Source organism: Sinocyclocheilus rhinocerous, unplaced genomic scaffold (genome assembly GCF_001515625.1).
Source record: "Sinocyclocheilus rhinocerous isolate Xijiao unplaced genomic scaffold, SAMN03320098_v1.1 scaffold820, whole genome shotgun sequence".
In the NCBI taxonomy this organism is placed as follows: Eukaryota; Metazoa; Chordata; class Actinopteri; order Cypriniformes; family Cyprinidae; genus Sinocyclocheilus; species Sinocyclocheilus rhinocerous.
This window is the reverse complement of record NW_015670386.1, coordinates 1,289,499-1,302,542: the sequence shown is the minus strand read 5'-3', so window position 1 is coordinate 1,302,542 and position 13,044 is coordinate 1,289,499. Positions and strand designations below refer to the sequence as shown.

Genomic DNA, 13,044 nt, shown 5'->3' with positions numbered 1-13,044 from the left:
TGTGTGTGTGTGTGTGTGTGTGTGTGTGTAGCTGACCAGACGTGTGTGTGTGTGTGTGTGTGTTTGTGTGTGTGTGTGTGTGCATAATTTAACATGGTCTTATTCATCCACTTTAGGTTTTCTTTGAATCTCATTTTTCTCTGTAAGAAGGTCGGCATTTTACTTGTAAATTGTTCATAGTTGCTCTTGTTTTGTGGTCACATGTTACATTGCTCTTCATCAGAGATGAATTATTCTTTGTCAACAAATAAAGCCTGTGATTAATGTTCTGATCAACTTGCATCAGGGTCTCCTTTTTTATTTCTAAACTTTCCCAGTATTTTTAGTTGTTTATTCCTTTGTCATTGGCAACGTGTTATTCTCTCCCCTTTTTTGTGAAAGTATGAAAGACTGCAGTGCAGTTTTTCTGTGCTTGAAATGAATGCTGTCAGATGCAAGGTCTTGGATGGATTTGCTGAAGCGTGGAATATAACCTTGACAGTCCTGATATGGAGAGGTATTAACAGATATACAGCACTCTCCTCTCTATATATTTTGTTATATGGAAAATATATTATTCAGTCTCTCTACTGCATAAAATGAAAGGAATATGAGATCAGGCTATTTAACAGAGGAAAAGAATAGATGAGGAATTGAAGCAGTGCAGTAGTGGATGTACTGGTATTGATGGAAAGGGCAACAACTGTGTAGTGTTGTGATTTGTAACCAAGACAGCATTTAATTTTGAAGGTTTTGTTGTTACGTTTGTTGTAAAATGAAAATGTAAGGAAACATTGAATTTTAAGGTGCCGTTATTACAATGTAATTACATAAATAAGCGCTGAGTCATATTAATTAACTACATCTTCTCATGCACATATGTTAGTTGCTTGTAATTATGCATAATTCACTGTTATTATTATAGATAGTACATTTAACATACATTGCTATAAATTTAGCAATGTAATTATATTCAGGTGTTTATTTATTTTTGTCTGTACTTACGAGTCCCAAAGGACATTATGACATTTCAGAAGGAAAGGTTTTTCTAAATCCCTTTGCATAATAAAGCAATTACAACCCTACATTCCTGTATTATTTTCTGCTTAAGATAAAAGAGCTTTGTCCTAAAACTCATAAATAAAGTTAAAAAAGATCAATGAATTTTGACAGTAAATTAATGAATGTTTTATTTATATTTATTAATAATAAAAAAATTTTTTTTTAAATAATTCTTTTAAATAAGTGTCCTTGTTACTTTACATGTACTTACTGTAGTAATATGAATAACTTATGCATAATTACATTAAACTAACCAAACCCTAATTCTAACCCTAATCCTATAAGTACTTTTTGTTAAGTAATATTACTCACCTTTAATATAAGGACACCTTTAAAAAAGTGTAACCAAAACTATATAACTTTTATATAAAAATTTGAATGAATACCAATCATTCTATATTGATCTGAAAATGACACTTCAATGTAACTTATGAAGGGTAAAATAATAGTTTTAACTTATTGTTATTTATAATAATCATAACAACAACAACAATAATTGTTTTTACAAATGTTTAAATTATAATAATTGTCATTATCATTATAATTATAAAAATAATAATCATCATATTGTTATTGTTTTTTTTTAATAATGAAATGAAAATATAACTGTATTATTCTGAGTGCCAAGCAAATTATACAATTATTATTTTTTGTTGGTATTCCTATACCCTGTATCGAACTGGTATTGATATTGGCATTAATCAAAACACTGGGGCATTACCAAAATGGACACCTTTGTACCTTCTTTACCCCTAAAGACTGCATAAATCTTGAGGAGGTAAAACGCACCCTTAAGGTAGTAATGTACTCTTTTGGTATTACTATGAACCCATTAAGGGGATATGAAGGAACAAGAGTACAAACGTGTCTCTGTGAGGGTACTGCCCCAGTTAAAAGCTGTTGTACCCCTAAAGGTAAAATTTGTGCATTTTTTTTTTCTGAGAGTGTACCATAAGTACAAAATGTGCTGAGCTCTCTCAAGAATGCTGTCTCAATGACAAGTCAAGTAGTGGCAGCCCTGTCAAAATCAAGAGCAAAATACAGGACTATGCAATGTCATATAGATTAGACAAAGAGATTTTCCCTTTTTTCCCTATAGTCCCAAATTAGCACAACACCCCTTGCTCTTGGGCTAACTGCTAATGTACAGTAGTATTGACTATCAATCAGTGCTGCCACTGCTGAATGCTCTATATCCAATTGCACATGCTGCATGTGAAGCAGTAGGGCCATTGCTAGTCTTCCATTCAATACGCATGCACTGATGCTACAAAGGCAAAAGAAAAGAGGGAAAATAGAGACGAAGAGAGAAAGTTAGAAACAGAGAGAACAGAAACATAACTAAGTAAAAGATTACCCTACACAGAGTAGCTATAGGTGGTCATGAGACTGCCAGGCCTTGCAGCAAAACTGGCGATCTTCCGGTGATAAGTTCTAGCTAATTAAAAATAAAGTGGTACTGCAATGCCTAAAAGTATTTTTTTGTTTAGTATGAGAACATGAAAATGTTGGAATATAGAGTAACACAGTTGAGTAAGATGGATGTTTTGTAGTGTGCCTTTGTTCCAGGGAGAGAGAGAGAGAGAGAGAGAAAGAAAGAGAGAAAGAAAGAAAGAAAGAAAGAAATTTTTTTTGTGCAAAAATTTTTGGGTGATTAAACCAGCCATATGCCCTTTCATGACTGTAAACCTCTGGTGAATTGTGTGTATTTTAATGTCTCATAAACAGTCAGGTCTGTTTGAGGTCTCTGTAGACTCTCTGTCAAACTTGACCTTTACCAAGTGAAAAGAGATGCAAATAGCCAGTCACTCCACTGTGCTGAGTTCTTTATTATTGTAAATTGGTTTAGAAGCACCTGGATCCATTGAGAAAACCTGCCACTCATCTCAGAATTTCAATAATACGATTTACTCGCTCTTTTTACTCGCTCCTCTCACCTTTCCTAGGTTACGATGGGTCTAAAATCTTAGTATCGGTTCACAAGCAGGATGATTATAATAAACTACGGGATTAGTTTCGCAATTGATGCACTTGCATCAGCAAGATTATTTTAGCCTTGGTCTGAAAGCAGATAATGTTTAAAATATCCCGTGGAATGAATAAATTAAAGACACTTGGGATTTTTATGCTAGGGGACTCTTCTTTTTTCCCTGCGGTTTAAGAACTAGATTAAAGCAGCACAAAGGTTTTAAGGTTTAAAGGTTTTCAAACTTTTGAAGGAAAATATTGAGTCATTTTTATCTCCCAGTCTGGAATATGTACATCTTAAGCGCATTAGACAGGGGGTGGTAGGGAATTTGATTGAATTGTCTATTTCATCATCTCTCTAAATTCAGCTTTACGATTTTTCAGCTCATCATTTCAGTGACGTGAGATCTAGAACTTTTTTCTCTCTCTTTTTTTTCAACATTTTTTTTATCCTCTCTAATTCCCCAAACGGGCTTTTACTTCCTCAACCAGTACAAATAGGTCATTTTATTTGTCAAAAAAATAAATAAATAAATAAATAAAATAAAAATAATAATAATAAGTAGTGCTGTCAAATGATTTGTTTACATAATATATATGTTTTTGTTTACATAATATGTGTGTCTGTAGACACGGGTCACGACGAGGCGTTCCCCATAGCGACCCCTAGAGGACGCAGTTCGAAGTTCCCATGAAAGGGAACTTTTATTTTGGATGCGATTAATCGCTATTAATTATTTGACAGCACTAATAAAAAGATAAATAAAAATGCTAAATTTGAGTTGAAATCTGAATGAAGGTATGGTAGTGATCAGCTAATATCACTCCACATATAATTTTTCATTGTGCGAGCATATGAAAAAGGATACTACAAAATGACTCATAAATAGTCAAATATAAATTTGAAAATATTGCTTTGGAACTATTATTAATACGTTGTTGTTAATGTTATTATTGTTAATGCTTACTACATATTTAATAAATACAAAATAAGTAAATATTTATGAAAATGTAAGGTCAGATCTCTTGATTAATTTTAAATCTTTGAAAATATACATCGATCCTATGCTGATAGTCATTGAAGCCACACTTACAAAAGAATTGAAAGCAGTTATACTTAAACTGTACATAAGGAAGACTGAGGCAAGTTTGAGAGCCTTAAAAGGTCTTTTTCAACAGATCAGTTTATTTATAATTCTGACAAGTGCTTTAGCTCTGAATGTTTAGCATTTTTAGAGTGGATGTCCGATGTCTCTTTATGACACACATATTATATCTGAAGGACATACATCTTGGGTATTAGAAGGATTAAGTACATTTTTGGATTTGTGACGTCTGAGGCATAAACTGCTCACTTTTCATCATCTTGATCCAAAATAATTACTCTAATTATATACATGCAGTCACTTCAGATAAAAAAAATGCAGCTATGCCTTCTTTGCACAGCATACAGTATATTGAACATCATCTGGCATCACATGATAATAAGGACATTTGTAACTGACAGATGCATTAGGTCATTTAAATTAGGAAAGGCTATTTTTGTGATATCGTCTGTGTTTCTGCGTTTCAGACAGGCTGTCGCTCTGCAAAGTAGTTGTGGGTTTATTTCAGTGACTCTTTTTGCTGGTTATATCGTTGCACTAGAAGCTGACGACAAGTGTTATTATGAGCGAGCGTCTGAATCATTAATTGAATCATTTTGTTCAAAAACACTGATTCAGAAACTAAACACACCACCGTGTGTTGACATGCAACATATGATTTTGGATTTGTTTGGAACTATTTTTGATTGTGGAGCAAAAATAGAATAATAATGTGCATAAACTGTTAGTTTCTTAATATTCTTGTCTATCCCTATTGTCTCTTCTGAACCTGTGAAAAAGTTTCTCTTCCTGATTCATCACCTAGAGGTTTGTTGCAGTGGTCTTTGGGGAAAAAACTGAGACATGAACTCACTCAGGAGTACAAAAGTGACAATGACTCCTTAAAAATATCCCAGAACTTAGTTTATCTCAGCTTCACTTAAGCCTGAGTTAGACACAATAAAAGGAATAGTTTACCCAAAAATGAAAATTTGCTGAAAATGTACTCAACCTCAGGTCATCCAAAATGTAGATGAGATTTGTTTGTTTATTGGAACAGATTTGGCATTGCAACACTTCTTCACCAATGAATCCTCTGCAGTGAATGGGTGCCGTCAGAATGAGAGTCCAAACACCTGATAAATACATCATAATCTACAAGTAATCCACACGACTCCAGTCCATCCATTAACATCTTATTGTTAATTAATCATCTGATTGTGATGTTTTTATTAGCTGTTTGAACTCTCACTCTGATGGCACCCATTCACTGCAGAGGATCCACTGATGAGCAAGTGATGTAATGATACATTTCTCTAAATTTATTTCAAGCTTTTCTACATCTTGGATGGCCTGAGGGTATGTCAATTTTCAGCAAATTTTCATTTTGGGGTGAACTATTCCTTTAAGATTGATATACCTCATATGCATAGAGTACAATGTGGTATTCCCAGTCATGCTGTTGGAGACCATGAAGAGGAAAATACAATTCTGATAGAGAAAGGGAGAGCCGAGAGCAATCCCCCTAGCATAGCTCTGTTCCCCCCTCAGTCTCGTTCAGAGAAAACATGCTATGAATTATGAAAATGGTAGAAAGCTCTTGATTAACTCATTCTTTAGAAAATTCAGACCCTTGTATCTGTACAGAAGCTCTTTCCATTTGAAGTTCTGGTGTTTTAGCAAGGGAAGCTGGTGTTTCCACCTGACTTTTAACTGGCTCAAAATGCAACTTGGTCAAATATTTTCCTACTGTTACCACATTTAATCTGTATTTGCAGATTTGGAGAATCTTATTATCCCATAAAAGGGGTGAAATAAATAAAATTATTGTCTTTTTTTATGTCTTTGATTGAAATGATAACATGCAATTAACAGTCTTACACATACAGTGCATGAAATGGTAAAACAGCTAATGAGCTATGAAATAATTTGGAAAACCTACAGCTATTCTACATAACTAAATGAGACCCATAGGCCTTATAGTATAGGGTCAAAATTGTAACTAATAGATATCACCATACTTTCCAAGTTTATTAATGACAGAACATTCAGACAATTCAAACATTGGATAAAATTAGGTTCAAAATGAAAAAACAAACAAAACAAAAAAACAGAGGGGGTTTTGGATATCTTTTTAATCACTCCATAAATCAGAAAATACTGTCAACAGAAAATAATTTTCACCACATTTTTAGGAATAAAGTTATATAAAGCAGGCATAGTACCCTTACGAAAAAGAAGTTTATTCAAGTGTGCTATTAGTATACACTTAAAATATACTTGAACTTTACTTAAGTATACTTACTAAAATAAACTTGAAGTATACTACTTTTTGGTAAGGGTATACATTAACAAAACACAAAACTTGAAAAAAGACAAGTTATGGAAGCATATGAATAGCCTAAAATCTCAAAACTGACCAGTGCCTGAAAAAGCAATGGTTTATAGTGTTTTGTGCCATCATTAATTTAAATCCTAAAGACTTTTATTTTTGCACACCAGTAAAACATCCCTAAATCTCTGAAAACCTTCTCATTAAAGACAATGTGACTGTGAAGCTACCAGATTAATTGTGAATCCCTTTGTTTTACTTTTCATTAAATGGACAGTATTTCAGCATATTAGAAGATATTTTTAAAAAATAAGCTTTTTTCATTTTGGTGGGTGATTGTGCACCCCTGTGTTAAGTATGCACCCATGTGTAAATGCAGAAGGTTTATTAAAGAAAGATAAAAGTACAAAATAAACTCAACTATACCAGAAAAACAAGGAATACAAGAAACAAAACTGAGCATACCAACACTAGCCATACACTGACAAGACCTTACAAAGAACTAGGAAACACTGGAGTTTACATACACATAGGCTGGTAGACTAATAATACACCAGGACACAATCAGGGAACTAATAAATAAAAAAAACAGGAAACATGAACAGAACACAGCCTAAACATCCAAATAAACAAAACACAAGGTATACAAAACATTTAACACCATGTCTATATAATGCACTAAAAACAATTCCAGCCTCATCATACATATCCTACATGCAATTATTAAAAAACACTTTCTTTCGCAGCGGATTACTTCTTCAATGTAAACCACAGCCTGAGCTGCAAACGAGGACATGAACAGTCAGATAATGTTTCATTTAATGTTTCATTTTTAAGAATTATGTTTTATGCAGCTTCATTTTATGTTTTATATATGTCTTTTTGTATACTATTCAAAACATGCATGTTCTGAAATGTCTCTGCTCATCTCATGAGCATGGTGTCACTCTCTTGCTCTCCTTTGCCCTCTAATTTTAATGGTACTGGAAGTACATTATGCACATGATTAGATGTAAAATCTTTTTATCTGCTCGTGACAGTAATATTGGATGAGAGGATCACACCCTGAAAAGCCGTAGTGGTTAATTAGTGGCATGGCCCATGAAATCATATAAATGTCAGAGATTGTGTGAGTGGACAGCTACAAAAAGGAAACTTCCATGTGAATGCCAACCATAAATTAGATTAGATTACTATGATTAATTAACATAGAAATGAGAGTCTGTATATGATTTGGTGGATTTACAAGCCTTAAATTCAAAATGAAATAGCTGGAAAATTTTAAGCAAATAATTTTGTGGATTATAAGGGGATAAAGTGTACAAATAAAAAGAAAGCTCTCTTTTTGTCTTTTTTAAAGACTGCCTTAGTTAACCTGTCAGCATATTTTCATAAGAACTGCTAAGAAGATGTGAGCACAATGATGCAATTCAAACACAACTTTAAAAGTACAGACTGTTGCAGTTGTACGTGTAAACTTTTTAAAGTGAATTGTAACTATGAAAAACATTTTCTATGGGTGACAGTATTGTAGAATGATTGAAAACATTACGGAAACAAATCTTATGGTAGATAAATGGATTTATAATTCAATCATACAGCCTTCATTTAGATGTAAAGCATAAAATATGCATATATTGGAGGTCATTTATTACATTTAAAAGCATTATATACTATTAAACAGGGTTATTATAGTTTGCTAAAACAAAAAGTAAAAATAAACCATTGAGAAACATCTTTAATTTAAATAAAAATCAATATTAGCTGAAATATAATAAATGATAAAAAATAATTTCAGTTTGCCAAAGCAACATTTCTCATTACTACTACTAAAAAATCTAAAAAAAAGTAACAAAAAATATAATTAAAAATTAAAATAGTATCTCAAAAATACTAAAATAACACGACTGCAGTTTTTTTACAATCATTTTGTCACCAATTCCAGAACCTTGATGACAAACTCCAAACAGTCATTATTTGTAACACAGGCTGTCCAGTGTTCAAAACTTTGCATGTTGCGTTCATATATTTAAAGAAGCCTTGTATTTGCAGAAGCATTGGTTCAAATAACTCATTTATTATGAAATATCATATGAACATTACTTTAGATCACCCACACACAAGATACCCATAGTTTCACTGTGTAGTTGTTAGTACAATCATTAAATATAGTTGCTCAAAACACATGGTGCAGCTTTCATTATGGTTCTACACATTCATACCTCATTGTAATAGACTAGAGAGAAAAGTACAGACACTGGAATCATTCAAACAAAATTAGAAAATTATTGAAGAAATAATCAACTCACAACAGGTTTTTCAAAAACTTCAGATAAGAAAAAATTAGATAAGAAAAAACTACAGTAGGCCTACAGTAAAATGTCAACTGGAGTGTTCCTCACTGCACTTCTATGTTTTTATCAACCCTGTCTTGTGGATTTAGCCACAGGTTCTCATCCCCATCATGATGGATGTTTTTATTAGCTACACATCTTGTAAAAAATCTGGCATGGCAAATCCAGGTCTGACATTGGTCTCCTGCTGTGATGTCATTGCACGCATCATCTATGGCCTGTAGAAGAGCGACTTGTTTGTGAGGGTGTCTTTTGTGAACCTTCCACCTCCATGTGAGAAAAATTCTTCAGTAGGTTTACAGTAAGAAAAGGGGAGTATGGGGGTAAATACAAGGTGATAAACTGTGGATGGGCCTGAAACCATGATTGCACTCAGTGTCGTTGCTAGGAATTCTGGGCCCATTGCACTGATTTTGCTATGGGGCCCCTTCAAAATTACAAACATTCTGGGCTGCTCTCAACAGCTGGGCTCTCAACCTCTCCTCACTGTCATGGCCAGGTTAAAACCCTGCCTCATCCAAAAAATTATGGTTTTTATCAGCTTCCAGCTCTATCACCCTCTAAAAAGACATTTATTATAGGAAAAACAAATACTGATAACAATGATGTAGAATTTTTGGTTTGTGTATTGTATCCAAGCATTTGGAAAAAAGTGTTGCGTTTTGAAAAATGTGCATTTAGGTCATCCGTTGTTTCAAAAAATGACACAAGGTTCTGTTATTAGTACAAAAATGATTGTAAACTGTAAAACCATGCAACCTGACAATCAAGAACAAAGCCACCCCATCTTTATACTTTCAGAATGTCTTTATTTGTTTAGAGCTGAGATACAATGATGTTTAACAACACATTTAAACACATGAATGAGGTTTATTTGAGGCAGGAAAGCTGTAAATAGTTTTTTTTTTTTTAGAACAACAGTAACACAGATCAATCAGGCAGCATAACCTGAACCTACTAAAATAAACCTTACTGTGATATTACTACTAGGAATGTTTTTCATTTATAAAATCTCAAGTTACAAATCGTTCACATTTTTATAAACCGGTTAAAAATCATACATATGTCTCATTGCTAATGTGTTTGTTATGATTACATTGGTCCTATATGGACTTTAGAGAGTTCAGACCATTTACCATCAAACCACTTAGTTATGAATTACATACTGCTAGTCGAATAATTACTATTAATGGTCACCAAAGCCACATTCCTACTATATTGGAAGCAATTGGACAAGAGTCAAAAGACTTAAAATACAACAACTTTCCTATTGGGTCCATTGCTGGTGACACCTGCACATAAACAAATTTGCAAAAAATGCACATTTATAAAACATTCATTAGCTTCATCTGTGGGACACTGTGCTTCTTGCGACGTCACTGATCCCTTAAACCCTCTTCAGTATATATTCATGGCACTCTAGGATTGATATAAATGTTGTTCTGAGTAAAGGTAAGGTTTAGATAACAACTTACAACACAGAAAGAGTCAACAATCAGTACAAAGGAAGTGAATGATTAAGGAAAGAGTGACTGAGTTAGGCATCTGAAAGCACAGTAAACAGTAAAGGTGCATGAATTGTCTAATTAATTTACACATAAATAAGGGACTCTAAATGTCACTCCTCAAATCAGTATTAATCACCATAGCATATTTTTAATAATTAGCAACCTAATTCTCATCCTCTATTCCTCTTAAAGCATCTGACTTAACGCAACAGATCATGTTGAGGTAGAACAGAGACACCTACAGACTGTTGAGGGGAATCCTGATACAATTTGCTTTGGTACATTTAAATTATTTTTTAAAAAGTTGGCTGTTTTGTTAAAGATTAGTGCAAACAATTGCCTAGTAATTATAATGCTACTTTGTAGTTTTATAAAATACATTTTACATTTCAAACATCCACAGGGGTTATTATAGCTAACATTTTGTTGCCACTGGTAGTTTGTACCAGTGGAACTGTAAATCCTGTACTGAAAAGTCAACTATACAGACAAACCGGACTATTTGTTTACACCGCAGACCACTGAAGGAAAGTTCAAGAGACTGAAAAACTCATCACTTGAGTTTGAAAAGGCACTGAGCAGAAAATCTGGAAGACCTGCTTTTATATAAATGCTATTTATATAGGCACAATGGGTGAAACATAAGTAAACTATTATTATTATTATTATTATTATAAGTCTGATACACAAGCTTCATGACTGCTGCAATAATACATTTTTAGATGCAGCCAGATCTACCACTGGCCATATCCATTCATGCCATTATCCCCCGATGGAGTGATGGTGACTGAATCGAGAAAAGGACGGAGTGCTTGTCCAAAAGGTCTATGGAGAAGGAAAGTGTAATTCAATCCAGTTATTACTAATACTACCACTAGTGTCAACAACAACAACAACAACAAATTTGATTGTAAAGCTGTAAGGGCAAACTTACGTAGCGAGCACCTCAGATGGGAAGTCAGTGATGTATGAGGGAATCTTAGTTCCTGTTAGAAACTGTGCAACCTCAGAGCTAAAGGTGTTACAGTTGTGTTCAAAGAGGTGGTATTTTTCAGGTCTGTGGAAAAAAAGGAGGAAGTACAGGTTTGCACATGTAAATGGTCATTTCTGTAGTTAAAAATGATGAGAGATTTCTCAAAAGACCAATGCCATACTTTGTCTTTGCATACTAAACTAGGAAAATATGCAGTTTCCTGTTAAATGCAAAAAAGAAAGATATACTGACCTGTAAGTAGACTCCCTGAGCGAAGACAAATATTCCTGAAAAAGGTCCCGGGGAACTTCTGTGTTTCCAAGGTCCACTGTGGAATCAGACATACCTAGAATAGTACCACCCTGAAACATGATAACATTTCATGATTATGATGGGTTACAGACTAACATAGCCTTTTACTTTTCAGATATCTTGAGAAACAAATGTCTCTTACCGGAAAGCAGCTTAAAATGCCCCCTCCTCCAAAGAAAAACTCTTCCCCATAAACCACTATAGATGTGTGCCTTCATTAAGTAATCCAAGATTAATACATTAAAATAAAGACTTGTTCAATTCAACTGTTTATTAAGTTTAAACAAATACAAAATATAAGCATTTTCACTAGTGGTCTCAAACCTTTGGACTCCTCTGCATATTAAATTCTACTGCCTGAGAGTTTCAAAAAAAGTAAACAAAAAAACATACTCACCATATTCCCTCGACTTGCTTTCCTGTCAATTTAGATATAGAATTGCAATCAGTCATTTCTTCACATACTTCCAACGGTGAATTTTTCTCCAGAATGTATAAAATATCTTATTTCACTTTGACTTGAATAAACAAAAACCATCTCAAACAACACTAAAACATATATTTCTATTCTAGAGGCATCACCACCTCCCCCGGACAACTTTAGCCGACTGCAGAACTCACCTAACATCATGGGACTCAGCTGACGGGCCAGTCCTTTTGACAGGTCATAAATGAACAACTTTACGTTGAAAGACCTTCCATCAGCCATCGCTACGGCTTTAGACAAACGTGTGTTTACAAACAAAAACGCAACTCTACAGCTAGCAAACTGAAACTTAGCTTGAGTTTCTCGCTCTGATTGAACTCGAAAAACCAGACTTCAGTGTTTTACTTGCTCACATTTCCATCATCGCATTAAACATTGACAAGGAACGCATTCGTTGTCGTTTTAAATTATTTTAGGAAAATAATAAACCACAGGTTGTTGACAAATCCGACGCAGCATTCATGTCCGCTTTGTCACAGTGATATTTTGATACCGGTTATGACAAATGTGCTTATTCATTGGGGACCCGACCAATGGCAGCACAGATACAGCTGTTAGTGTTGTTACGTTCGTGAACGAATCGTTCTTTTTGAACGAATCTTTTTGGTGAACGAATCGTTCTCGTTCACGTAATCCATTGACTCATATTTCTCGTTTACTGAAATTCCTCCCTCCACAGCAGCGCGGCGCTATTGGCAGCGCATGCGCAGATCAGTGAACCGGGTAGCTCTGTGAAATGTTTCATCCTGTCAAAGAATGACTAAACCTCGAGCCAATATCCTTCGAGTATGAGATGTGACGGAGCATGTGATTTGTTGAATGTAGTGAACGAATACGCCCTTCACTGAACGAGTTTCTTTTGAGTCTGAACGAGAGAGATCTTCTCGTTCGTGAACGAAATGACCGAACGGATACATCTCGTTCGTGAACGAGTTGAATGAACTGGTACATATCGTTAGTGATTTTAATGATTAATCTAGTAGC

At 34.2% G+C, this 13,044-nt stretch overlaps 1 protein-coding gene across 1 annotated transcript; it reads right to left on the bottom strand.

The window, feature by feature from the left end:
- Nucleotides 1-9,630: 9,630 nt before the first annotated feature.
- Nucleotides 9,631-12,543, bottom strand: LOC107734250 (desumoylating isopeptidase 1-like). Its single transcript, XM_016546166.1, has 6 exons — nt 12,195-12,543; nt 11,971-11,992; nt 11,716-11,785; nt 11,514-11,623; nt 11,223-11,345; nt 9,631-11,113 (listed from the first exon to the last, which is right to left on the bottom strand). The coding sequence occupies exons 1-6, from the start codon at nt 12,280-12,282 to the stop codon at nt 11,023-11,025; spliced, it is 504 nt and encodes a 167-aa protein (XP_016401652.1). The 5' UTR covers nt 12,283-12,543; the 3' UTR covers nt 9,631-11,022.
- Between the last annotated feature and the right edge of the window lie 501 nt (nt 12,544-13,044).

Excerpts from the sequence above, each read along its gene's own strand:
- LOC107734250 (XM_016546166.1), bottom strand. The coding sequence starts at position 12,282 with ATGGCTGATGGAAGGTCTTTCAACGTAAAGTTGTTCATTTATGACCTG. Across the intron at positions 11,624-11,715 it reads GCATTTTAAGCTGCTTTCCG|GGTGGTACTATTCTAGGTAT; the intron begins GTAAGAGACATT and ends ATCATGTTTCAG. Across the intron at positions 11,346-11,513 it reads CTCAGGGAGTCTACTTACAG|ACCTGAAAAATACCACCTCT; the intron begins GTCAGTATATCT and ends TTTTTTCCACAG.